Source organism: Oncorhynchus mykiss, chromosome 31 (genome assembly GCF_013265735.2).
Source record: "Oncorhynchus mykiss isolate Arlee chromosome 31, USDA_OmykA_1.1, whole genome shotgun sequence".
Lineage (NCBI taxonomy): Eukaryota > Metazoa > Chordata > Actinopteri > Salmoniformes > Salmonidae > Oncorhynchus > Oncorhynchus mykiss.
In genome coordinates, this window is record NC_050571.1 from 33396603 (window position 1) to 33424036 (window position 27434).

General features: G+C 44.8%; 1 protein-coding gene across 1 annotated transcript in view; it reads left to right on the forward strand.

The window, feature by feature from the left end:
• The window catches only part of LOC110505056 (transcription factor COE1), a 93701-nt gene extending 68340 nt beyond the window's left edge, over positions 1–25361 (forward strand). Inside the window, 7 exon segments of the mRNA XM_036969766.1 lie at positions 8287–8375; positions 15884–15949; positions 16344–16518; positions 19880–20062; positions 21581–21744; positions 21746–21785; positions 22304–25361. Coding sequence (XP_036825661.1) covers positions 8287–8375; positions 15884–15949; positions 16344–16518; positions 19880–20062; positions 21581–21744; positions 21746–21785; positions 22304–22335 — 749 coding nt within the window. The 3' untranslated portion in view covers positions 22336–25361.
• Positions 25362–27434: the final 2073 nt, after the last annotated feature.

Here is a 27434-nt window from a genome sequence, read left to right on the forward strand (position 1 = left end):
AATATGTCTGGGTCCACATTGACTTATGAGACAGTGAGAGATTGGTCTCCTTGATATTGGAACTAAAGAGTTGGGTCTAGTGTCTAGACAGATATTATAGGTGCTGGTTTCTCCTATAACCAAACAGACATACAGACCAGTGGCTTCTTGGATTGTTTGCCCTCCAGTCAGAATCATTCATTTGAGCCTTCTCTTGTGCAGTACTTGAAATCCATATCTCACACACATGATATCCAAATAGAAATGTGATGGTTTCTCTCCCACACACTTCTCTCTCTCCTTTTTATTCATGCAGCTTCCTCTTATTGCCAACTGCACATCTCCATCTTCCCCCTCTCTCTCCATCTCCCCTCCTTTACCCTTTCTTTCCCTAGCCTCCCTCTCGCTCTCTGCCCCCTCTCTTCTCCCCGCCCTCCCTGCCCCGGACTTCCAGACTCTCTCAGGGGTTGTATATCCCCAGGTGCGGCTCGAGGAGGGGAGGGTGAAATTAATGAGGGGAGCCTGGAGGTATTGACTTTCCTGGGAAAACACAGCTCTCTAAAAATCAGTGGCCAAGTACTGCAATAACTCAGCACCCATCGATTCCCCTTCCCCATAGGCCACATTGATCTATGCATTACAAGCACTGAGGCTGGCAGCATGGATCCACCACCACCCTGCCTTAACACCACCCCACTAAATACTGGAATGATGATACTGCTACTATTACTACCACTGCTGTTACTAGACCACCATTACTGCTTCTAACACTACTACCACTACCATTACTACTACTACTACTACTACTACTTTCTAGTACTACTACTAATATCTAGTACTACTACCACTACTCGTGGAAATTGTACTATTTTTAATAGTGTTGTTACTAATTCCTCTGCCATCACGGATGATAATATTCATAGGAAGTGAATGCCGTCCTTCATGGATGGCAGTGTAGTGTACAACACACGCGCTGTGCCGGATCCATTTCATGGAGTGATGCATGGTTTGAGTCTGTGACTACTATTTCACTAGCCTGGGGGGGGGGGGGGGGGGGGGGGCAGCAGCCTCAGGGGGTTCTCGTGGCAAGCCTCATCTTGTCCAAATCCCCCCCAAACAACAAAACACATCTGTCTAGAGGGAGAGGACGTGTGACCCAGAGGTTGGGTGTTAGAGTGAAGGGGTGTGAGAAGCCAGTCCAAGCTACATGGCCTTTTATTTGGGTTCATCTGACGTGTGGCAATCCAGTGCTGGTTCGGATGAGGTCATTCAGAAAGAAGAATTTAGCCAATGGCAGAGACGGCTAGCAGGAGCTGCTGTTGGGACCTGGTTGTTGTGTGGCGTGAAAGGAGGCCTGGCACCCTGGCGGCCACTACCTCCCAGGCTAAACCCTTAAGAGGTTTTCAGCATGGGCAGTCGCTGTTTTCTCTCAGGGCATAATGCCTTGGAGTTGGGCAGGGCCAGTGTTCCTATCACAGCGAGGAGAAAAACAATGGTCCACTCTGTACTGTACCTTACTGCTCTCGCTCTCTCGCTCTCACACACACACACACACACACACACAGGGGCTGGCCACATGGAACATATTAGCGAAATGTTCCATACGGTATGCTGAAGGTCTTGTGAACATGTAACAAAGGAGTGAGAGTTATACCTCGGCTTCCCCGTAGTGTCGAATTTGGGCCTCTGTAAAATATTAGACTTACTCGACGTGGTGTGTTGGTCCTTCCCAGCCCTGTCGGCGATCTCTTTCTGTAGCACTGTACGCTGACTAATTGACTACTGCACTTTTATTGTTTAAATACTCTCACTGTAACACATGGAGGTAATTATGCGCAAGTATGCGTGGTATCAACTTGCGTGCAGTATAGGAAGAAAAATGAACACTTTTACACAATCACGTGTTAATTGTTTTCCATATTTCCATATTTGTTACACAGTAGATTTCCCCATGATTGAGCATACATACCCCCCACCCCCCACCCCACCCTGTACCTACAGTATTGCACTGAACCACTGTTGGATCAAACATTTAGTTTCTTCACGTAGACACAGAAGAACATCACATCGATGGTTGTCCTCTAGAGCATGGAGAGAAGTGGAGGTGACAGCAACACAACCACTCCCTTCTGTTGCCTCTTTCGTCTCCTGTGAGATCTGAGAATGACGCAACCCCTGTGATTAGAGTGTGCATCCGCTTCAGTGGCGAGATATGTTAATCAGCTAGTGAATAATTACCTCCTTGGTGCCTTGATTAGACCGGAGTGACAAGGCTGGGAAAGTGTGTGCCTCAAAGAAATACCCCCTCACACACACCTGAGAAGTTATTCTTTTTGAGTCACAGCCTACAATGCCCCCACAGAAACGCTTATTATCTGACATTAGTTCTGCTAGTCCCCCTCCTTGAAGACGAGTAGATCTCTGTCTTTGATATATGAAATGTGGCATGTCTCTGTGGAAGAGAGGGGAATTCCCTCAGTGGAGAACACTGTTCTGTCTAATAAAAGAGGAATCTTCGACCGGTAACTTCGGGGAATCTAGAGTAAGTGTAGTTTCATCACGTGTAGCATTACATGGATGTGATAAGTACTCATTGACTTGGGGCTGAATCCAGACGTGAGTTATGTCCCATTGACATCCGTGTAGGATTTACAGAGACATACGGAGACAAAATGCGGTAAACTGATAGGCCTCCTTCATTGAAAATACAGTTCAGTATTTAGAACCCTTCCCTTTTTCGACATTTTGTTTTATTCTTAAATTGATTAAAAAATAATTTTCCTCATCAATCTACACACACTACCCCATAATGACATAGCAAAAACAGGTTTTTAGAAATGTTTTCACATTTATTAAATACCTTATATACATAAGTATTCAGACCCTTTGCTATGAGACTCGAAATTGAGGTGCAGGCGCATCCAGGTGCAGATATAAGGTCCCACAATTGACAGTGCATGTTTGAGCAAAAAACAAGCCATGATCATGCCAAGAAGTGTCTGTAGACCTGCGAGACAGGATTGTGTCAAGGAACAGGTCTGGGGAAGGGTACCAAAAAACTTCTGCAGCATTGAAGGTCCCCAGAACCACAGTGGCCTCCATCATTCTTAAATGGGAGAAGTTTGGAACCACCAACATTCTTCCTAGAGCTGGCTGTCAAACTGAGCAATAGTGGGAGAAGGGCCTTGGTCAGGGAGGTGACCAAGAACCCGATGGTCACTCTGACAGAGCTCCAGAGTACCTCTGTGGAGATGGGGGAACCTTCCAGAAGGACAACCATCTCTGCCGCACTCCACCAATCAGGCCTTTATGGTAGAGTGGCCAGACGGAAGCCACTCCTAAGTAAAAGGCACATGACAGCCCGCTTGGAGTTTGCCGAAAGGCACCTAAAGGACTCTCAGACCATGAGAAACAAGATTCTCTGGTCTGATGAAACCAAAGATGCTTCAACAAAATACTGAGTAAAGGGTCTAAATAGTTATGTAAATTTAAATTTTTTATTTGTAATAAATTAGAAAACATTTCTAAAAAACGGTTTATGCTTTGTCGTTATGGGATATTGTGAATAGATTGATAAGAAAAAACAATTTAATCCACAAAATGTGGAAAAAGTCAAGGGGTTCCGAATGTACTGTACCCATTAAAAGATTCCCTCTTTCCACTGAAGGTCAGGTGTGGTCTATCGTTTTTCTCTCTCTTCAAAGCTATGTGGTCTAGTGTGGTGTCAGACAGGGGTCACTGGAGGTCATAGGAGTCATATAGACTACATCAGTCAGGCTAATTGTTACCATATCGCCAAAGTGTTTTAGTCTTAATTAGAAGTGTGTGTTTGGTGAGGGAAGAAGCCCTTTCATCTTCCCTGGTGGCTCTCCACTTTAAAGAGGCCATGTCTGTCTGGGGCCAGTCTGTCTGTCTGTCTGTCAATCACAGTTTAAAGTTCATGAAATTTCTATGAGCATCGATCGCAAGGGGGCCCGGATGATTGATCAAGCCTCTTGCTTTGAATTTCTCTTCTCTATGCTCTCACTGTGATGGGGTGTGTGTGTTGTGTGTGTGTGGGCGGGGGGGGGGGGGGGGGGGGGGGGGGTGATGTGTGTATGGTTACCCGTAGGTCTATGTATTGAGTTTGTACAGTGTGTTATATATACAGTGCAGAATATAATGCTGATGGAGTCACGTTTGGGGAAAGCAACTGTTTTTACACAGACAACAGCGGACTGCAGTCCAGGCCAGAGTTTGGTTTTGCATCGCACGTCTGTACGTGTCCCAGTGTGTTGCTATGTCATCTTACTCTGAATGAGGGACAAATGAAAGAGCGAGAGAGAGAGGGGGGGGGGGTGAAAGGAGTAAATCAATAGCATAGTGCACGTGTGTAACAGTAACAGGGCGGCTTTAGATGCTGGTCGCCCGGTCGGTGCTCCACAACCCCCAGCCGACGACACACAGCCGCACTTGACCGACTCAGATCAGGCTCACACTGTTGTTGCGTCCGACAATTTCTTCCCTCAGAAGAGAGGGAGGAAATGATCTGATACACACATCTGTAGGCGACGGGGGCAAACGCAGCGATGACCTGCATCAATCATAACATGAATAGAGATGATAGGAATGGAAAATTGGAGCCCATGTTGCTCAAGCCGCTTCAAATCCCCTGTTCTGTCAGCCGGGCGGTGGGGATGGGCTGGGGCCTTGATGGTGTATCTCATATGAAATATGGACTCCATTTGAAATGATACGTGCAATATAGGGAAAGCCACGGAGAGCCTATGTGTTGAGTGGTGGAGCAGGAGAGTGGAGATTTATGGGTTTGAGGATGATCCTCATCGGGGACATGACTGCGCCTTCAACAAGGATATCACTGGAGTGAAAGGCGTCAAGGCGCCGAAAAAAAAAGATTCCCTAAAGTGCATATTCCATCCATCAGCTATATCTGGTAAATGTGTACAGAATCAGCTAGCAGCCAAGTAGAAAAGCAGGAGCCACCTAAGCGGTTGTAAGGACAGCGGCGGTGAGGGAAAGTAAATAGAAAATAGCTCAACATAAATAGATGTAAACACGTTGGAGTATGAGGATGTAAACATGTGCTGAGTAAATGGATACATATTTTGCCAAGGCACCACTTGAAGCATGCAAACCCAATAAAGCTTTGGAGCCTTAGTCTCTACACCCCGTGAGACTGATTGTAAAAAAGACTTGCTACGTTCTAATAATATTAACTGGCTTCCTTTTCCCTCTCTCCCATTCTGGACCACCAATCTGAAAGGACTTGATTTGTTTAAATGCTGTAGTTGGAACACCTATCCAATCCCTCAGTAGCAACAAAGGAAAGGAAGCTATATAAGAATATTGGTGCGTAGCCCACCTTAACTTTATCATGTTTCCTATATTTGTCCGGTTCAGGGGTGTAAGTAAGCTTCCCTCTGATCACGTTGACCTTGTAGAGGTACACTGTTCTAACCCTGACTTAACCTCTTGCTCCTGCTAACTGCAGTCGTTTGGGTCATTTGGAAGGCAGCGCTGTTTGAAATAAGACAGAGAGCAGCATGGGAATTGATTTTGAGGGAGCTTTAGGTAGCCTCCTCCTAAACCTCTAGAAATAGGTGAGGACATCTGGCTCGACACGTGGAGGTTTTTCACACGGGTTGAAAGGTGAAATGTTACACATGTACGATCAAATGAGCCATTTTTGTTCACAAAATAAAGACTTTGCTACTTGTAACAATACTCTCAACCTACAGAAGAGGAAGAGTTTTGCATTTGATGAAGTCAGAATGATATCAGAGTATTAAGGTAGAAGACATGACACTTAAGACGTTGATTAAATTAACATTATCATCTGTAATACCAATTAATACTACATGGTCTATCTGACTTTAAGTGCCTAAAATTTGGAGCTCATTGTTTTCCTGAACCCGAAAATGTCTGTCCTGCTTGTGTTGTGTCCTGCTGTCACCAGCACCATGTTTCCCTATCTAATACAGTTCTGTGTTTTGGGATCATATTTCACTAGAGCTCCTCTCAGGCTTGGTTGAGTGTGTTAGTGGAAATCCCACTCACCCTCTCCCTCCCCTTTGTCCCAGTCGAGTGGTCACCTAATAACAACGCTCTGTTTAGTGAGACCCCAGTCGACCGTTTGATCACTTTCATAGAGCGAGAAATAGAGAGCAATAAATGGATGATTAAATAAATAAATAAAAGTCTTTCTCCCTCCCTGTCTCTCTCTCTCTCACTCCTACTCCCGCACTCCTACTCCCGCCTCCTCTTCCCAGCGAACTGCATTATCTTTCCCCTTTGAAAAAGTCCAAACGTCAGACACCACAAAGACGACTGGGCCCCCGAAGAAAAAATCTATACAAATTACGATGGAGAAAGTGGCACTGATGGCTGGAATTGCAGCATATGTTTACACTAAATCAGGCAATCTATCTTCATATGGGGTGTGTAATACGTAGGGGGTCAGGGTTCGCGCAGTGCGCCGGCGCTCTCCAATTACTCGGGCTCTTTGCGAAGGAGGCTGCCTTATCGATTGGCCGCGAGAACAGGGGCCTGCAGGTAGCCAATGGGGTGCTGGGGTCAAAGTGCAGGGGGATTTTAATAAGGGGAAGTAATGGACTTAATTTCTGAGGGGCCTGGCAGTAGAGGAAGAGATGTCTGCTTCACTACCCTCTTGTCTCCCAGTCGAGAAGTTCATTAGGAGGCAAGCTTTATGAGATTACATTCTCTCTCTCTCGCTCTCTCCCTCTTTCTTTCTTTCTTTCTTTTTTTTGCTCTCTGTCTGGTGTGTCTGGTGTGTCTGTCTGTCAGTCTGTCTGTCAGTCTGTCTGTCAGTCTGTCTGTCTGTCTGTCTGTCTGTCTGTCTGTCTGTCTGTCTGTCTGTCTGTCTGTCTGTCTGTCTGTCTGTCTGTCTGTCTGTCTGTCTGTCTGTCTGTCTCTCTCTGTCTCTCTCTCTCTCTGTCTCTCTGTCTCTCTGTCTCTCTGTCTCTGTCTCTCTGTCTGTGCTGCTCATTCCCTTTTCTATTGCTCTGTCTCTCTGTCTCTCTCTCTGTCTGTGCTGCTCATTCCCTTTTCTATTTCTCTGTCTCTCTTCCACTGGTTCTCTCTTGGTATATTGGCTGTTTTTCAAATTTTCCCTGATTGTGTTGAAATTCCCTTTTACAATGCTCAGCCCTAGCTCTCTGACAAGGCCTAAGGAATACCTCATTATCCCAAAGACGTGTTTGGTTTCAAAGTAGACTATCCTCTTCATCCCGGCAAGGGAGAAATTGTCCATGAGAGTGTAATCTGTTTGGGCCTTGCTAACGTTCCTCTCTAGGTCCCTCTCAGGGGACAGGGGCAGATATTCAAAATGGCAGCCCGTGTGGAGAGGGCACGTCTAGGCTCCGTCACCCTTCAGATAACATCCTGACCCAGCCGCAGCCTGAAAGCCCTTTTCTCCTTCCCTTGGTGTGAAACGAGCCTCAGACAAATTTGATTTAGCAGCTCGCGGGTGCCCGTTCCCGGGGAAAGAAAACAAATATTGTTATAATGGTAATAACATCTATTTGCCGCTCGCGACAAACGACAGCGGGCCTTTGAAAAGACCCCGCGCTGCCGCCACCACCTTATTCTTATTCATGAAAGCGCCGGTTATGCATATTAGCGCAAACTAGCTATTCTACTCACCGGCATTTGGTGTGTCAATCATCCTTACGGAATACAAGAGGCACCGGTGACAAAAGCGGAGAGGGCAAGAAGGCTGACAAATTGTCCCCAAAGTCAAATTTGACAGCCTTTTATGATTAATGGGCTTGATTATGGAGAAATATCTCTCTAACTCATTTCCGGCTGTTTCTCTTTTTCTCCTTCGTCTCGAAATGGAGAGGAATGGAGATTGCGTTGTTTGCAAATGTGTGTGTGTGTGTGTGGGGGGGGTGAAATAAAAAGGGGGGTACCTGAGAGGCTTAGAGTGAGGGAAGTGCAATTGAATTAGTTAGGAATGCCCTGTGAAATGGATAGCAACTGGGACAGGTTGAGTGGAAGGTCTCAAGCTTAATAAATAGAATAGACGAAAGAGAGAGGAAGAGATCGCCTGACGCCGGGCTGACACTCAAGGCCATTGTAGAGCACATGTATCAAGGCAGGACAGCTAGTCAGGGGAGATATTCCTCTAGAATGTGACATAACACCTTCATAAGGCCTACATAGGCATACAGGCGTGGAATTTAAAAAACAATGCACATGTGACATTGGAAGCTTAAGAAGATCAATGCATGTTTGAGCTGCTTCACTCAGCAATGTTCCAACCTTGATAATTCTCTCTCTTTCCAGCCTTGAATGAGCCCACCATCGACTACGGCTTCCAGAGGCTACAGAAGGTCATCCCCAGACACCCAGGGGATCCCGAGAGGTTACCTAAGGTCAGTGGCGTGCCTCATAGGACACCAAGGAGTACATCATCCCCTGTTGTTACTCCAAAGACCACCCAGACTTCTGACCGCCAAATATTTGAGTTTATAAAGTTGAGTTTATAAACCCGATTATAAACCCGATTAGTTTGATTTGGATTATGAACCCTCTGCCCTATGAACAGGCTCTGATGCCAAGGGGCACATTGTTCTGATATCTCGTACAATTGGAAACAGGTGGTTATGGGATGTCGTATTTGGTGTTTGAGACAGTGTTCCTGGTCTGGTTGTTTTTTAGGTTTGAGGTAGCAACAGTCACTTATACATAGACATGAGTGTATGCACGGCTCAACGCTGCCTTTCAGACACACTTGATAAATACTTGCGTACACACAACGACACACACACTTAGGCACAGACTCAGGTAGGGCAGCCGTCAGGGGCCCTGGGCGGTTTGCCGCCTGGTTAGTATGAAAAGATTATTTTCCCCCTAAAAGGTGCTCCACTAAATGAGTGAGATTGTTTTGGGCAGAGAACTGCTGTAAAGGGGGATATGATCAGATGGGGCCTGACAGTCTAAAGCAGCTGCCAAATTGAAACCATTTATCAAAATCTGACGTCTGAGATCCAGTCACCAAAAAAGTAGTTTATTTGTAAATTGATACTAATAGTGAGCATATATTGTCTGGCCCCTTTGATGCCCTGATTTGTGGCGGAGGGAGAATGTCCCCATCAGCCGTTATATATTTATTTATTCAAAAGAAAACTCAATATGCAAATAGATTTTCCTCCGTCTTCCATCCAGCTGTGAGCTTTCCCGAACATTTTAGACAGAATGAAATGGCAACAAGAGTAACACCTTAAAGCTTGCCATTCGTGAAGTACCTCATTGCTCTCACCCAATGTGACTTGTCAGGATAGACTCACAATATCACTCGGGAACAGATAGGTTGACATTTCATCCCTTTGTTGTCCTCTCTCCTTTCCTTTTCCTGTAGGACAGAAAGGTTGGCCAGGAGCGATAGTAGAATGTTTGTCTCTTAGGCAGGGAGCAGAGCTCCCCTAAGCTACATCCAGAGGCTATAGACACCAAACCCTGCTATTGGAACCAATTAAAGTCAAATGTAATTATTTTTTTTTTTACAGGAAGAAACAGAGCATGTCTAGAATGGTGGGAATAAGAGGTATTCCATGTAAATAATGATAGGGGGAAAAACTACGATAGGAAAACACTGGCCATCGTTCCTCTGGGCTCCTTTGGTTTTGGCGTTTTTCTTTGTCGCCGAGAAACCCCTGTTGAGTGATTTCATTAGGAGGTTGGCAACCACACTTCTCCAACGAGCCGGTGTCAGCGGTGGGACCCTAGCTCCAGTGATGGACAGACAGACCAGCCCGGGGCTAAAGCATGGCCAACTGGTCACTGATGACCTCGGAGGCTGGGGCTGGATCAGGTTCGCCTCTAATTTCATTTCCAGTCTGCCTTGGCTGCAAGCGGACACTTCCCTGTCCAGATCTATGGAGGATATGTGAAACGAGTTCAAGCTCTAGCCTCCCCTCATTGCTCAGCATGGGAGGCACTCCGTTCCAGGACCTTTGCGGTAGAAGACCCAGACCCATTCCCAGGTCACGGCAAGTTTAACGGCCTATGAATCCTCTTAAATAGACACCTGGATGGTGATGCATTCCTTACATGTGGAGGGCCTATTTTCCTAAGATACGGCCACACGGGAAGCCTGTTTTGATACAGAGTAGACAAACAAATGGAGACAGAGCTTAAAAGCAAACCGAGGTGAAGAGTTTGCCGTCATATCGGCCAAAATGTGTTAACGGCAACAGCAAAAAATTGGCTCATGTGAGGTTTCATATGTTCAAGGAGAATATGTGTTTTCCACCTGTTTGGCCATGACATTGGAATTAACTGCCAGGGTTAGGGGACAATTGTATTTGAATGCAATTGTTAGTGCGAGGATGGAATAAAAGCCTGCACACACTGTAGCTTTTCAGCACCTGAGCTGTGTGTGCGCACACCCCTGATCTAGACTGTGTACTTGAAGAGATCAGTTTGGTGGTATGGTGTGGTGTGGAAGCGGTAGCGGTAGCGGTAGCGGTAGCGGTAGCTAGCCATAGCGTCTCCTGTGTGTTGTATCTAGGTGGTATGCAGAGCCAGGCTAGGGGGGATTTATCATTGTTAAGGGACCTGTCGGATGACTTCTTCTCCAGGGTCAGCTGATCTCTTCTCTCCGGGCACCTCTGGATCCAGGGAGCCAACCTCCCATAATTGAGCCCCTGGAAAGCAATGGAAGAAAAAAAAGAAAGTGGAATATGTCTGGAGACAGACGCAAGGAGGACTGGGGGCGTTGGGGGACAGGCGCTGGTTGCAGGGGCGGGGCTCAAGAGGGTTGGGTTAGGTGAGGTGGGTAAAAGAGAGATGCTGTTCAACTATATGACGTATGATCAAGGTGCATTCCATAACGTTTCCACATGGAAATAGCACTCATCAAAGTACCGTATATCTGTAGTAGTAAAGACATTCAATTCCTCGAGAGAAGTACTGTGTCACTAAGAAATACCTCACCATTACAACGCGTACAGTCGAGGAGAAGTCAATTAGACTGGGTTTCCAGGCCATAGGTAATTCATTGTAATTTAACTTATCCATTTTCTCAAATTCCACAAATCAACTGGAGAGGAAACAATCCTCATATAAAATGATCTGCATTTTTTCAACTCATGAATCAAATCGGAATTCATTTCCTCAATCGACCTGACTTGAAGATGACGCCAGCCAGTTCAGGACAGAGGGATTCTATCATTCCTGCTCTTTCATATCGTTCTCCTTGTGAGTTATTCCACCTGGAGCTCTGAAGTACCCTAAAGAGACATCCACTCTCTAGATGTGTGGTCTGTCGCTCCAGAACGCTGGATGTGCCTTTCCCTCTTGGCCCTGAGACAGACGAAAAGAGAGCATGGTGGATGAAATGGTTTCCCCCTCTGTCTGAGGTCGTAAAAGAGACATATACTAGCTAAAACCTGTTTTTCCCCAAGTCTAAGTCATCAGGGTAGAGGTTTCCAGGATAGAGGCTGGGAACAGACCCGTCCTACTCTCACAGAGGGAGGGAGTCTCTTGTTGGGCCAACTTCTTATCCCTCACTGGCAGTAGCCCCACTGAGGATGAAGGAGAGAACACTCCTTTCCCTCCCTCCTGCCCTCCCCTGTCTTTCTGTCTCTCTGTCTCTCTGTCTCTTTGTCTGTCTGTCTGTCTGTCTGTCTGTCTGTCTGTCTGTCTGTCTGTCTGTCTGTCTGTCTCTCTGTCTCTGTCTCTGTCTCTGTCTCTGTCTCTGTCTCTGTCTCTGTCTCTGTCTCTGTCTCTCTGTCTCTGTCTCTGTCTCTGTCTCTGTCTCTGTCTCTCTTTCTCTGTCTGTCTCTCTGTCTCTCTGTCTGTGCAAAGTGCTTGCATGCATGTGAGAGTGTGTTTTCTGGATGCTGAGAGTATAACATCACAGACTGTACATTACTCCTCCATGGTTAGAATTCAGTGTACAACATGTTACTGTTTTATTCTTATACTTATCCCAGAGTATTCAGTGAATCTTTCAACCCTTGCACATTCCATGTTTTATGTTTATTCATATTGCAAATGGGTCATTCCAAAAATCAAGATATTACCTTTATATTTAATTCAAGTGACACTCACTTTATACGAGCACTAAACCAGCATTTAACACACTATGGAATCTCTCTCTGTTCATTGGCCGAGGTGATTATTGAATGAGCCGACATGCTGCTTCTAACCCTCCATCCCTCTTTCCCTCCGTCTATCTCTGAGAGGAAGAGCAGAGCAGCCTGACCCCCCCCCCCCCCCTCCTCCCTAGAGGTGTGGGCCAGTGATAAGAGATTATGATGATAACTGGGAGATAGTGCATTACCGTATTGATTGTGTTAAAACACCCGCGCTCTGATTGCCGGCACTTGGGCTGACAGGAATCCAATGGCGCTGTCTCTCCGCGCCGCTAAAAGGAGGAGTGTGTGTGCGCGTGTGTGTGTGTGTGTGTGTGTGTATATGGATATGTGTGTATGTGTGGTATGGTTCACGGCAAGGCAGTGCAACGTCCATATCTCACCTCCACACATACACATGCCTCACACCCCCACCCCAACATCTACAGTACCACAAGGCCCAGGCATAGATAACCCCTGCTGTTATGTCGCAAAGTGCTGTGATGTATTTCCAATGGTCCAAGTCAAGTAACATGAAATGTAATGAGGTTCTCAGAACAGTTCTTAGTTGGTTATCGAATGGTTGTGATTGTTTAGAGCAGCATTACTTATTCTACTATAATACTCCCAAACTTTCTATCACTACACAGCTGACTCTAATAATTACAGCTTGATGATGAGCTGTTTATTTGAATCAGCTGTGTAGTGCTAGGGCAAAATCAGCTGGGTAGTGCTGGGGGGTTGGGTGTACTCCAAAGAGTACTTCCTTTTGCATTTGTTCGAGAGATTCTGGTTAGTTAGGGCAGTTGTTATGATCAGAAAATGGCCACGCACTTCAAACAATTGAACACCCAAACACAGAGTGGCACCAGCGAGCAGTAAGGCCTCGGAGGCGTCATTAACTCAAGAAAGGCTGTTGTGTTTGTCGTTGCCTAATGAAAATACAAGAAGAGAGACCGGCAGAGGCAAACACACAGACACACACACACACCAGTGTGTAGAGGCAGGAATGTGTGCGTGCGAATGTTTATGAGTGCATGTGCTTGTATATTGCTGCGTGTGTAAGTGTTTGCGTATGTGTGTGTGTGTGTGTGTGTGTCTGTGCGTTTGAGGCGGCAGGGCGGGAAGGGGTTGCCAAAGTTCCCTATGGCAGGCAGGGTGTTGCAGCCGCCAAGCCTCAGAGACATTAACTAACTTCTGTTTTATAATGGAGATTAATGAAGCGAGCGCATGCCAGAGGGGAGGAGAGAGGATGAGAGGGGATAGGATGAGAGGAGAGGAGGAGAGGAGGGGTCTGAGACACTCCTCACAGGGGTGGATATGTTGGCAGTGCCAGGGTGTGACAGATTGTGCCCTCTCTCAGTGGATAGGGGTTTGGGCGTAGGGACGAGGGGTGGGATAGAGAGTGACAGGAGCTATATTGCTTGGTTGCAGTGGGGGTAGCGGTGTATGTGTGTCTGTGTGACTTTGTGCCTGCAGGATAGCTGCGGGGTCAGTAGGAGTGTGGGGGTAGGCAGGTGGGTCGGCATGCCCACTAAGGAGAGGCACAGAGGAAGGGCACACTGGCACAGTGGATCTCAGATAGATGTGAAACATAATTGGATCACTTTTTGTTCCAGAGAGTTTTCCCTGAAATGCAAACTTTTGTTTATTTGAGGTTTAAAAAGGCTTCTAAAGTTTGTAATTGGCATTTTTTTCCCTTTCGAAAAATGTATCAAGCCCTACAAAAAATGTCCGTTATTTATAATCCACAAAATGATGTACCTTTCCTGTTGCTGCAGGATTATTTTTGTGCTGTAACAAGCTGGCTCAAATTAAGATCCTACATTTGTACACACGCACGGACGCACAGACATATACACACACCCATACACACACAAACACACAAACACAAACACACGCATACGTTCACACATACTCTTTCTAAAACAAAATGTGCACAAGGTAAAAAAAACGAAACCAATATGTTAATAAAACAAGGGAATCTAATTTCCTTTCAAGCATATATTCAGGAGAGAATACATGAAGTTAAGAAAAACGCACACACCCCTTCCTCACTGTAACTCAAGTCAGTATGCTTGCCCATCTGGGCAGATGGTTTTTCCTCGGGCTGATTCGACTGAATCATTTTTCCTGAGGTCATATTTTGTCGTGGGAAATGGGGGACAGAAAAGAAAGAGCGTCCTCGTTCACTCTTTCCCTGTCAAACACTGAACACAGGGCCAACAGTGAGGGAATAGTTAAATGATTAAACGATAAGGAAAACAGTTATTCCCGGATACATGTTCACCACAGCACTGCACATTTCCTTTGACAGCGTTTCGGTCAAGTTCAATTATTATTTAATTTTTTTACAACACAAGGAAAAGTCTCGATGTGTTGTAGGAACCAATCACGCTCCAGAAAAACAGACAGAGGCCCCTCCTCGTTGTAATACCCCAGAGACCTCCAGCAGAGGCTCCCACAACACCAGCTCTCATCCACAGAGCCCTGGAAACAACAACCAACCCAGCCCTCTCGACCTCACTCACTCCTCTTCTCTGTCCTCTTCACTTCGCATCTCTTTTCCACTCTCATGTGGTGACGTCCCATCCTCCTCTCCTCTCCTCTCCTCTCCTCTCCTCTCCTCTCCTCTCCTCTCCTCTCCTCTCCTCTCCTCTCCTCTCCTCTCCTCTCCTCTCCTCTCTCATTCCTCAAGTGAAAAGGCACAGGACCTTGTGTGAATGTGTGAGTGTTTGTCCCCCAATTTAGCCCCGGCGATTGTCAGCGACGCCTCCTCCGGCAGACCCTATTTATCTATCTATCAGGCCTGTTATTGTTATTAAGAGCCATCGCCACGGCGACCCACTGGGCTGCCGGGGAGAGATTGGACACTTCCTCCTCTGGGTGGTGGGAAAACAGCCCGGGGGCAATGGAGGAGGTGGGGATGGAGGGATGATGGTGGGAGAGAGCGAGAGCAGGAGGGAGGGGTGAATTAAGCATTCAATAAACAGATGCAATGTGGCTCTAATAAGCTGGGGTCTGAAGTGGCGGATCGGAAGCACTGAAGGCAGTCTGAAAGTGTTAATGGGTTCCCACCACCTCAGGCTTCTTCCTTCCCCCTTCCCTCACTCCCTCCAGGGTGCATCGGCAGCCATTTTGATTAGAGGCCTGGTAACGATGCCCTCCGACCATGACAAATTGTTACTATGTGGTGCCGTGACAAAATGTGTGGTCTAACAAAAACGTAAACCCCCTGCAAGCAGAGACATGAGAGGTTGGGAAGGGAGTGGTTGGGCCTAATACTTGAGATGTCTAAGTGCTGACTGGGAGAGAGTATAGTGTGAGTGTGGGTGTGTGAGAGAATGGGAGAGGGGAAATGAGATGCAGACAGCTGCTTTCTCTGGGTTGTTTATCACACATAGGCCTTGCCATTAAAGCTAATCTCTGACTTGTGCTCTGTAAAACAATGATTACATTTGAATGCTTTCCCCATTTTATGACCCCAACTCCCCAACATCCAGGTCCGACTCTTACAGCAACCTATTTATAACTTTCAAACAGAGTTACAGTGCAATGGAATGATTTACACTCACAAAACCAAAACATCCCAGATTGTTTTACCGCTGACATGTTTTAGGTTTTAGTGTTCTCGGTTTATACGAGCAGTAAAAAAAAAATATTCCCATTTTTACTGTCAACCATCAACAAGTTCCAGGATTCTGAAATTGTAATGAGTGTGGAGTCTTTCATGTAACTTGGTATCATACTGTGTTTTTATTCAAATGAACTGTAGTATTCAGTAACATGTGATGTCATTTCAGGAAGTGCTGTTAAAGCGATCAGCAGACTTAGTAGAAGCCCTGTACGGAATGCCCCACAATAACCAGGTATGTAATCATATCGATTTGTATTGGCTCTCATCCTTTTAAACATTCCCCTGGGCACTTATTGAAGTTTTTCCTTTTTCGCGACTCTAAAAAAACACGTTAAGCGTTTTTATTTTCTTTGATTAAATACAGATTAAATGAACATCCCATTTCATATTTCAAGAACAGCCAGGTCACAAGGACCTGGGAGGCCAGGATAACTACCTATGTAGTGTCTAGATGGCAGAAGTAGAATAAATGTACTGACTGAGAGGAAATAAAGGGTTACGTGGCCCAAATAAAATATATGATCAGGTTCATTTCTGGTCAAAGAAATACTCAACACTACACATCAAATCTCTAAACTCACAATTCTCTCCACCTTCCCCCTCTCCCTGTCCCTCCTTCCCATCAGGAGATCATTCTGAAGCGGGCAGCTGACCTGACCGAGGCCCTGTACAGTGTCCCCCGCAGCCACAACCAGCTGCCTTCGCTTAGCGGCTCGGCCGCTCACTCCGGCATGATGGGAGTCAACTCCTTCAGCAGCCAGCTGGCCGTCAACATCTCCGAGGCCTCGCAGGGGGACCAGGGTGAGTGTCACAACCCCCCCACTATGACCCCTCACTACACGACCCTCACCCTTCACCCTCTGATCTTCTCACACCTTCTCTGTGTATTGGTGTCCCCTGTAGATATGCTCGTCCTATGTTTCTCTTTAATATAAGCTTCATGGCTATCCTTTAGCAGTACTTTAGCTGCTTTTAGCAGCCATATACGTCAGGCGTGGCCATTTGTGCGTATATACGCTCAGTGAAATGTGTGTATGCCTTTGTATGTATCCCTCTGTGTGTTTTTTTTGTATGTATCCCTCTGTGTGTTTTTTTTGAATGTATCCCTCTGTGTGTGTTTTTTGTATGTATCCCTCTGTGTGTTTTTTTTGTATGTATCCCTCTGTGTGTTTTTTTTGTATGTATCCCTCTGTGTGTTTTTTGTATATATCCCTCTGTGTGTTTTTTTGTATGTATCCCTCTGTGTGTTGTTTTGTATGTATCCCTCTGTGTGTTTGTTTTGTATGTATCCCTCTGTGTGTTTGTTTTGTATGTATCCCTCTGTGTGTTGTTTTGTATGTATCCCTCTGTGTGTTTGTTTTGTATGTATCCCTCTGTGTGTTTGTTTTGTATGTATCCCTCTGTGTGTTTGTTTTTGTATGTATCCCTCTGTGTGTTTTTTTTGTATGTATCCCTCTGTGTGTTTTTTTTTAATGTATCCCTCTGTGTGTTTTTTGTATGTATCCCTCTGTGTGTTTTTTTGTATGTATCCCTCTGTGTGTTGTTTTGTATGTATCCCTCTGTGTGTTTGTTTTGTATGTATCCCTCTGTGTGTTTGTTTTGTATGTATCCCTCTGTGTGTTGTTTTGTATGTATCCCTCTGTGTGTTTGTTTTGTATGTATCCCTCTGTGTGTTTGTTTTGTATGTATCCCTCTGTGTGTTTTTTTTGTATGTATCCCTCTGTGTGTGTTTTTTGTATGTATCCCTCTGTGTGTTTTTTTTGTATGTATCCCTCTGTGTGTGTTTTTTGTATGTATCCCTCTGTGTGTGTTTTTTGTATGTATCCCTCTGTGTGTGTTTTTGTATGTATCCCTCTGTGTGTTTGTTTTTGTATGTATCCCTCTGTGTGTTTGTTTTTGTATGTATCCCTCTGTGCGTGTGTGAGCGTGGACGTGTTTAACTATACTTGTTAGTCCCCACAAGGTCAAATGCTATTTCTAGGGGGTTTAGGGTAAGGGTTTGAATGAATGTTAGGTTTAGAATTAGGTTTAGGTTTAGGTTTAGGTTTAGGGGAGAGTGAAAATAGGATTCTGAATGGGACTGAATTGTGTGTCCCCACAAGGATAGTTATACAACACTGTGTGTGTGTGCGGTAGAGAAAGGGTGTGTGTGCGTGCGTGCGTGCATGCGCGTGTGTGTGTGTGTGAGTATGGGGTAGAGAAGGGGTGTATGAGAAGGGGAGGTGCTAATGAGTTAAAAAATGCAGACGAGGTGGCATGAATAAAGCAACCAGAGTTTAGACACTGAAGACAGCAGCTCGGTCAAGATTTCAGGGAGCAGAGTGTGAGTGTGTGTCTCTTTTTTCAGTGCATGCTTGACACCATTGTTGCAAGTATGAATTCACTATTTATACAATTCCAAAAATGCGGAAGCATGTTATTATGCATATATTATAATGCAAAGCCCTCCACACACGCAGGCATGTATGCATTCACGCACACACACAAACACACACACACGCACCCCTATCCTAGAGAGGGCTGTTTCCTTTGACAAAGCAGCTCTGTGACTGATGCACAGGAAATAGGTCTGAACGTGTGAGGAACAGATTGGCTCACGTCGGACCTGAGGATACAGGCAGAAAGAGGAAATGCGAGAGATATCTTGAGATGTTTTCTCTCCCCTGACACCTCAGCATAGTTCCTCCCTTCCTCCTGCCCTCCCCTTGTCTGCTTTTCACATCAACCACCGAGTGAACACCTACAGTAATCTATGAAGTCATGGGAACAGGACTGCAGCCATCGTGAAAATACAGAAAGTCATAGTCTATGTCCATAATCATTGGAACATTGCAACCCAGAATCAGACTTTTTCCCATCTACTGTAACTCCTCTTTGAGCTCCTAGAAAGGATGTACTATGACTCAAATATTAATTTGATTTTGTATTTTTTATTTCACCTTTATTTAACCAGGTAGGCTAGTTGAGAACAAGTTCTCATTTACAACTGCGACCTGGCCAAGATAAAGCATTAATATAGAGGGCGGCTCAGACGCCAAGCTTTATGAAAGGACTGAGCAATGCAATTTACTGAAACAATTCCAGACGAGCGTTATGGATCTGCTTTACATCACGTTGTGTGCAAAAAATGGATTATATCATTCCTCCTCTGGCATTTGTCTTCAAACTTGCATCCACTCCAGTTGTTTTACTTCAAGTTGACAGTTTCCTCTGGAGCGAGTAGGGGTACTACCCGGCCCTTGTGGCGCGTCTCGGTCTCGTTGACCTCCAGAGGCTGTCCGCGATAGCTGGATAGGGTTACTGACTGCTCCCCCTAGGCTAGGCCTGTCCTTCATCTCTCCCCCCAATAGTGGAGTGGAGATGCCTTAACTCTCTCCCCCCTCTACCACCCCCAGCCCTTAGTTGATTGGCCCTCATCTAGGATGTATTGAATACCCGTTCTCCCTTCGTTATAGCCCTCTTGCCTTCACAAGGCACTAGGGCTCCTACCCATCTGGGGGCTTAGAGACAAGGGAGAAAGGCACAGTTGTGCTCTCACTTCCTCTCCATACTACTCCCCCCCCCCCTCTCTCTCTCTCTCTCTCTCTCCCTTTCCCTCCCCTTTCTCTCCCTCACTCTTCTTCTCTTTTCTCTCATTCTCTCTTCCCACTTCCTGGTTTGAGCCAACGCAATTCCCAGCAGGAGAGCAATTGATGGAGAGCTACCCTGGGATCAGGAAGAGTGCAGGCAATGGGAAACACATGTCAGGAACAACAGTGGAGGGAGGGGCAGCAGGGACAATCTCTTTCAAAAGCCACACTGTGTCCGATTCAACTCTTCAATTCATTGGGGAAACATGGAAACTTCACACTATGGTTCCATTTTGAAAGGCTCTACTCTTACCAAATTGAATGATCACTTTTGACATCATATTTATTAACCCTTGTTCTGATTTGAAGTGTAAAGGGAATTGTGCTCAAACAGGTAAGGGAGAGGGAAAATACTGCCTCGGGTGGTTTTAGTTCTGGAGGTGAGCAATGCAAATTGGAATACTCAATATTAGAATAGTAAAAATCAGGTCCATGCTTTGGGAGTTAGTCAATGGAATACAAATGTGATGTTGTTCAAACTGCACTGTGCTGATGCCATTGGATTAACTATAGCATTTCCTCCTTTCGTCCAGGTTACTCCCGTAACTCCAACAGCGTATCGCCCCGTGGCTACGTCCCCAGCTCCACGCCCCAGCAGTCCAACTATAACACCATCACGTCCACCATGAACGGCTACGGAGCGGGCATGACCAACCTCGGGGTGCCAGGCTCACCCAGCTTCCTCAACGGCTCCGCTGCCAACTCCCCCTACGCAAGTAAGTACAGCCTTATTTGGTCCCAATGATCATTAATATATCTGATTGCATCTCAATGCGTCACGTCTCAACATTCCGTGTGTGTGTGTGTGTGTGTGGGGGGGGGGGGGGGGGGGGGGGGGGGGGGGGGGGGGGGGGGGGGTCATTTGGGTAGTTATATATGTGGTGGGATAGCAACACGCGGTTTCATTACGACAGTAATACTCTGATTCAGTCTTCCTACTTCCTGTTTGCACAGTGATTGGCTTAGACCTGGGGCAGAATGTGTGTGGACTCGCACCAATTTAGTATTGATCAATTCAGTGGAGGCACAGAAACAGAACATACCTGCGTCTACTGCCATTCTGGAGGACTGGTGTTGAGGACGCCTGCCTTGGAATTCCTCACACACACAACATGGCGTAGATGACATCACAGGGATTCCTCCTCTCTCCCTCAGTGCTAGAACCCTTCTGTGTCTCTGTCCCTGATCCTTCCTTCTAATTAACATGCTCAGAGTCACGATTCCACTCGGAGGTCACAGGTGTTTTAGAACTCGGTCACCCACGGGGACTTTTTGAGTTGCTTATTGTTTAGGCTACAGCATCACAGATCAAAGTCTCCCAGAGGCGTGTGTAGAGCATGGCAGACAAAACAATGCCAGCGTCTCAGTGGTTGTCGATTCTGGATACGAAACTGAAAGTCGGTTTTGTTCTGGCATTTCGATGCGGAGGGTTATGTGTTGTCTACTGAAGAGAAAGGTTGGGTTTGTCTGTCTGTACCATGCATTGTAAAAGTCTTCATCTGCTTTGCCTATACCTTGTTCCATCTCCTTCATTACTTACCGCTACTAACATTCTAACACCCTCATAGTATCATTCATGCTTGGGGTCAAACCCATTAAGTTGGATTAAGTAACAAAAAAAATCTCCACTGTGATGTTACAGAGCAAGTATAAGTCAATAGTTCAAGGAAGACGAAACAAAATAACTATTCACATGTAGGGATGCACATAGTTTGCATTTTGCCATCCATTTTAGAGTCCCATTTCGAATTTGTGAGATATGGGACTATAAGCTGCTTCAGGGATTCATACCTTACTGGAATCATATTTCTTGTGGTAAAATGTGCAATAACTACAGAGACTAACCGAGCCATTATTGGGTAGAATGGGGTATCAAATACACTGTGATTATAATCTAATTGCTTTATTATCACAGTCAGCATTTCATACATGAACATTCTACACATACTGTACACACAGACACACAATTATTTTTTTGTTGTGAACATGGATGGAGGTTGCTGCTACCCTCAAGAACAAGGTATTGTCGTGTCAAGTCTAAAATGGGCCTCTTCAAGTTATGGATCAACTTTGCAAATATTGTGCACCTTTTACTCCGGGCTTGTCACTCCAGACCTTGACCCTTCTTCAGACAGGCATCCATTCCTCAGCCCCCATGCATGCCCTCACTGTTACAGTTCATCTCAGTCCACTCACTCACCAACCTCTGTCTGTCTGTCTGTCTTCTCCGTTAGGATCTACCACCTCCCCCTCCTCCTCCTACTCCTCCTCCTCTTCCTCCATCCCTCTGTTCTCCGGTGGACCCATAGGCCCTTATTCATTCTCTCCTGTCCATATGATCTCTGCAGTCAAACAGAAGAGCGCCTTCGCCCCTGTCGTGCGGCCACAGACCTCCCCGCCCCCCCACCTGCACCACCACCAATGGCAGCAGCCTCCAGGGTGAGCATCCCACCCCTCTCCTGCCTCTCAGTCCCGCCCACTTCTGCCTGGGTTATTGTTAGAAAGGGCGTTGTCATGGAGACCCTGTAATGCTAGAATTCACATGACGTAATGATGTGGCCTGAGGTAGTAGTGGATTGAAGGTCAAAGTTGATCCATAACTTCTGGCTCTTGGTAAAGTAGATTTTGGACTGAGACTTTTCAAAACATTCATCACAATCAAATAATTTGGCTGAGAATCTTTGTTGACATAGAGTGACTGATTATAAGTCAATGTAACATGACTGGAAAAGTTATTATATTTGAAAAATATAATTTTGTCATTCTTAGGTTTTGCAGCAAATCCATATGCATATCATAATTACCTCAACACACGGCTTTTCATTTAAGAGGGTGTGTAATGATTTTCTATGGGATATCCTTACAACATTATAATTACCGTTTTATCGATGCAAAATGTGTTATGGATACAAAACGTCTCCCCACTTTATTAGGTAACCAGCGTGTCTGTCTTTCAGCCATGGCAGGTCTAATAGTCCCACCTATGTGAAGAGGGCCCACTGCCAGATTGACCACATCTCCACTAGCTCACAGAATCTCTACAGCATCAGCTTAAATCTCATCAACCTCCAAAACAGGACCATCAAGCCTCTTCACTCCTGGGAACAGAACAACAAAGAAAATCCAAGTAACCAGAAAACCCCTAAAATGACGCTAGATTATCTTTGTGTTGGTTCAGTAGTTGACTTCATCGTCACTTTCTGTGTTTTGCATTTTGGGACTTGTAAGCCATTCCTTGCCCAACAGGTAGCATTTCCACATAGATATGTATGAAGGGTTAACTAATCTGAAAATATAGCAATGTGAATAACAAACTGTGGTTTTGAAAGGCAGGTAGTTACTCCTTGTCGTGTAAGCATTGTCCGGCGTCCTACAAGGTTCATTTGCATGTCGGGACAACTATTTTGACTGGATCTTCTAATGAACCTAGTTCGTTGTCAGTCATATAACCACTGTGAGCAGGTAGAGTCTAAAGGCCTACAGTTCAAAACGGTCAACTATGGAAAAAGTGCAGAAGCCATGAATATCCAACACTCTGTCAATTGTCCGACTCAAAATCGGCGGGAGTTTCAATGAGAATTCCCCACAATGTCTATAAAAAAATCGGCTTCAAAAAGACAACTGATATCTAATGTCGTAGTCTTTTAGCATTTTAATTTGTGTACCATAGCTTTTAATAATGTGCGTTTATCATATCTGAAGGAAAATGCAGTAATTTTCTAATCTAACGAAAGGGTTGGCAAACATTCTGGCTAGGAGCAAATAGCAAATGTTGTACTAAACCGCCCGAGGTTTTGAGGTTAAAGGGTTTTAGATGTCTACCATTTTTAAAACATAGTACAATAGATATATTTCCGGGTGTGTTGATTGGTAGATTTTAACCAGAAATGCTTGCAGCAGTTTTAATCACATTTAGGTACCAGATTTCTTGTTATTCTTCTGATTGTGCTTATTTTGTATGTATTTATAAAGTATGTTTTGGGATTCCTTTTGTGATTTAGGCCTGAATGATAGTCTTAAATATATATGTAAACACATTTGATGTCTTAATACCTTTTAGATATTGTAAAAAGATTGAAAAAGGAGAGGAACAACCCTTTTGTAAAAACGAAAAAAGTCAAACATGACATGGTCACCCTGTCTTTTAAAGCAGGATATACGCCCCACCACTTTTGTATAAAAATGGTTTTCCGATACTATATTTAACTTTTTTTTTGTATACAGCATTTGTGTTTTCGCCAGTTCTCCTTGTCTTTTGTGTATTATTGTGAAATGTGTATTATCATGGTTATTTCTTAATGCACTATTTTAGTTGGGGCACTTACAAGAGCAATGCATCTTAGCAAGCAAGAAAAAAATAGAAAAAAGGAAAACAATTACAGAAAATGGAGATAAAAAAAAATACAAAAGACAAAGGCTAGTACAAATATGCACCAAGATGATTTTTTTTGTTGTAGCCATTCTTCGATTCACATTTTTGTCAGTGTGGCTAAAATGGCAAGGTTGTTTTCATGTGAATTTCTCTTTTTCAAAAACACTTCCATCCTAATCCTCCATACTCCTTACTTCAAATTTTAGGCGTATCCATTTTTTTTCGTTCATTGGTTACAATTCAACTCCTTTCCCATCTTAACTACGGACCCAAGCCTATTCCTTGTGTTTTGGTGATAATGAATGTAATACACATGCCTGAATCAGCAGCGAGGTTGAAACTCAAGTACACCCTCCAATAACTGCTGTGGAGGGACCACTCAAGTGTAGGGTTCACCGATCTCAAGGAACCTTCCATTGATGTCAGTGTTGTCGGTGGTGTTATTGTCGTTGCACACAATCTGTATCATGTACTTATGCAATGTGTATTTCCTGTAAAGCAAGCTATCGCTCCACATTTCAGTGGAAATGGTTTTGAAACGTAAAAGAACACAAGACATAATTGATGCCTTACAATAGAACACGCTCCAATACAATGCATTTTCATTATTTTGATACTCTTAATTGAAGTGTGGTCTTAGAATACAACTTTTTTTTTTTTTTAAATAGAGTTATGCTGTTGCAGATTTATTTATTCCTTATTTTTACCAGGTGAGTTGACTGAGAATACGTTCTCATTTACAGCAACGCCCTGGGGGAAAGTTACAAAACATAGCAGAAATAAATAGATGTCTAAGAATTAGTTACAGTTGTCCTTCATTTGATGGTTTTGAATGATCATTTGAGCTGCAGTGGATGTAGTTTAAACTAGGATATGTTGAACGATACATCCTCCAAATTTCCACATAGCCCGTGTCACATAATGATAGTGGGACAATAGGTCACAAAAATCAATGATGCGTCTGATTAAACCTTTGATTTTATGCTAATTCTGTGCAGTGATTGACATAAATCGGCTATCATCGGGTGGCATCAACATGTAGTGTGGGCTTGTGAAGAAAAGAAAAAAAGTGAAGGGAAAATCTGTTGCACCACTTTGAGAGAGCCATTTTTCAATTACGCGAGTCAAGGCCAGCTCATAGAATGTCATCTGAATTCAATATTATGGACTTCTAAACCCATTTTCAATGAAAACACACGTTTTCTCTTCGAGTTAAATCTTGGCTGACTTCTCACAATCCTCCCCCTCACCCCCATGTGTCCATTCCATCCCTATACTGAGTTTTCAAATAGCTTGCAAAATATTTTTTGTTTGTTTGTTATAGTTGTAGAAAGCTTGCTTTTTGCTGCCCTGGTTTTCTGCAGAGGTTTTTTTCAATTGCAAAGTGTACTTTCTCAATGTTTTATTCAATATGAAAAGGGGAGAGGTACTGCATCTTTGTCAAATATGAAATGTACCATCAAAGTATACTCTATCAAAGCACAATGTTTAATTAATGTCTCTAAAATACAAAAGGGGGGTATCCCCCCCGCTTTTCCTTTTCTGTCTTTGACCATGCTGTAAATAGATGCATGTTTTTTTTCTGTGATCCAGTGCTTTTTTGTACAGAAACAGACTAATAAAGAATACATTTGGCTTGAAAACTGTCTTGTATTGTTGATGTTCTAGGTTCTGCATTGGAGTTCATTTTGCTTAAGCGTGGCTTATCTACAGATCTACCATAATCTATTCCCTCACATAGCAGAGGGCAACAGGAATCACACCAAGTACTCCTAGCTTAATAAGAAACTTTCCAGACAAGCTCATCCTTCAAAAGCTTCAACCTTTTGGACGCTAGTTCTAGCCAACACTCAGTCTATGGGAGATACGTGTGCAATAGCCTCCAAAGACCACATTTTATGATGAAAATCTTGGCTCTCAAACCCTCGAACTAGGCTTCTCAGATGACATATTGACCGGTGCGCATCTGAATCAATCATTCAAAGTCTGAGTAAGAGCAACAATTCCTCCCTCTATAAATGATAGCAGAACATCAGGCAAAAAGATAATCTCGATGGTTGCAAGCCTGGAGGTCGACTCTTATGTGTACTAAACTGTACAAAGTGACTTCATCACTTCAAGGCACTACACAGAGAACACACAAGACAATTCCTTTGTGCACGCTAGTGTGCATTTTTGCAAAGAGTTAATGGGTTTGTGTGTATGCATACCCGTTTGATACTGTGTGCAACGTGCACGGGCTTCCTCAGAGGTCGTAGGGTGTGGCCACTTCCTGAGATAGCTGCCCTTAACTCTGCCCGATAGCTCTTTCTGACGCCATTAGAGTAGACCAGCAGAGGTCTTTATCAAGTCTGCAGCCCCTTAGTAGGAAGTCTGCTTCCTATCTTTCAAGCACGCAGGAGGATCACAACATAAGCTATCTAAGAGACTTCGCATCGGAGGCTGCAAACGGCAACGCCGATTAGACACCATTAGCTCTCTCAGCCACAGGTTGTAAGTAATTAACCCTACTTTGGGAGTCAGCAGTTTCTTGATGAGTTTTGACTCTTTGTTTGTTGGCATACTGTGCTTGTTAGTAAGAGCCTTCACCCAAAGCCTTCTAGAGCATGTCCATAGAAAACCAGAACGCCATCTCCCAGAACCCAGAGTCCTTCTCCTGTAAGCCTCCGGTGCCAGAGCCAAAACACATCTCGACTCTGCCAAGTGAGGGCGGAAGCCGAGCAGCCCAGGCTATATAAAACATGGCCACCATCCCATAACAAGTGGTTCGTCACGTAGAGAAGCCATTAACGGGTTTGACATATTTGAACGAGAGCGCTCCATAATACATGACCAGGGTTTCCTCTGTAAAGATTTAATGTAAAAAAGGTTCTCATTCGGCACTAGGCTGTTGATACTTGACGGTTGTGCGGTCCCACTCTGAAAGAGGAGGATGTTGTAGTGTTTCTGGGTGATTTGGCTAGCAACACATAGGGACTAAGTAATGCATCTGCTAGAAGGGGGAAGGAGGGGAAGAGGAAGCTTCCACTAAGAGGCCGAAGCCTGACCCCTATTCATATGACGGCCATGGTGCACCTCAATACTTTCTGGAAGTCTCTTTTCCTATCATCTAATCACTTCAACCTTGCTGATCTGAAAGGACTGTATGGGTGTCAAACAAGAGGGAACAATCGACCTAGGCTATCAAATTAGATGGCCATAGTTGTCATAGTACAGAACGCAATCATTTTAATCAGAGTTGTAATAGATTGTGTACCGGTGTGTTTTGTTTCAGGGTTTGAGCTGAGTGAACTAGGTGACATTATGACACTCCACAACACCATACATCTGCACCCCGAAATGTTGAAGTATTAGACCATTTCCTGTGTGCTGATGTCATGGTGACACCACAGGCCTGGCTTTGGGCTGGGGAGGTGGGGGGTGGGGGGGGGTTCATAACAGTAAAACGGCACTCAGGACTGATGGGGGACTGTAAGTCATCTTGCACAGGAAGTGCTTTGGGCCTCAGCCCGAGATGACATTGGAGCCCTCCGCCAACTCTGCACAGTTGAGAAGGTATGTAAATCACCCGTACAAAAGTTCAACCTAGCCAGCCATGTTTCCTGGGAAGGACTGATGCTCGAGGAGCTTTGGAAATATGATGTTGGCCCATCAAAACCATGTGTTGCACAACCTCTGCACTGTCAAAAAAAGAGCACATATTTCAGTGTGAGGTT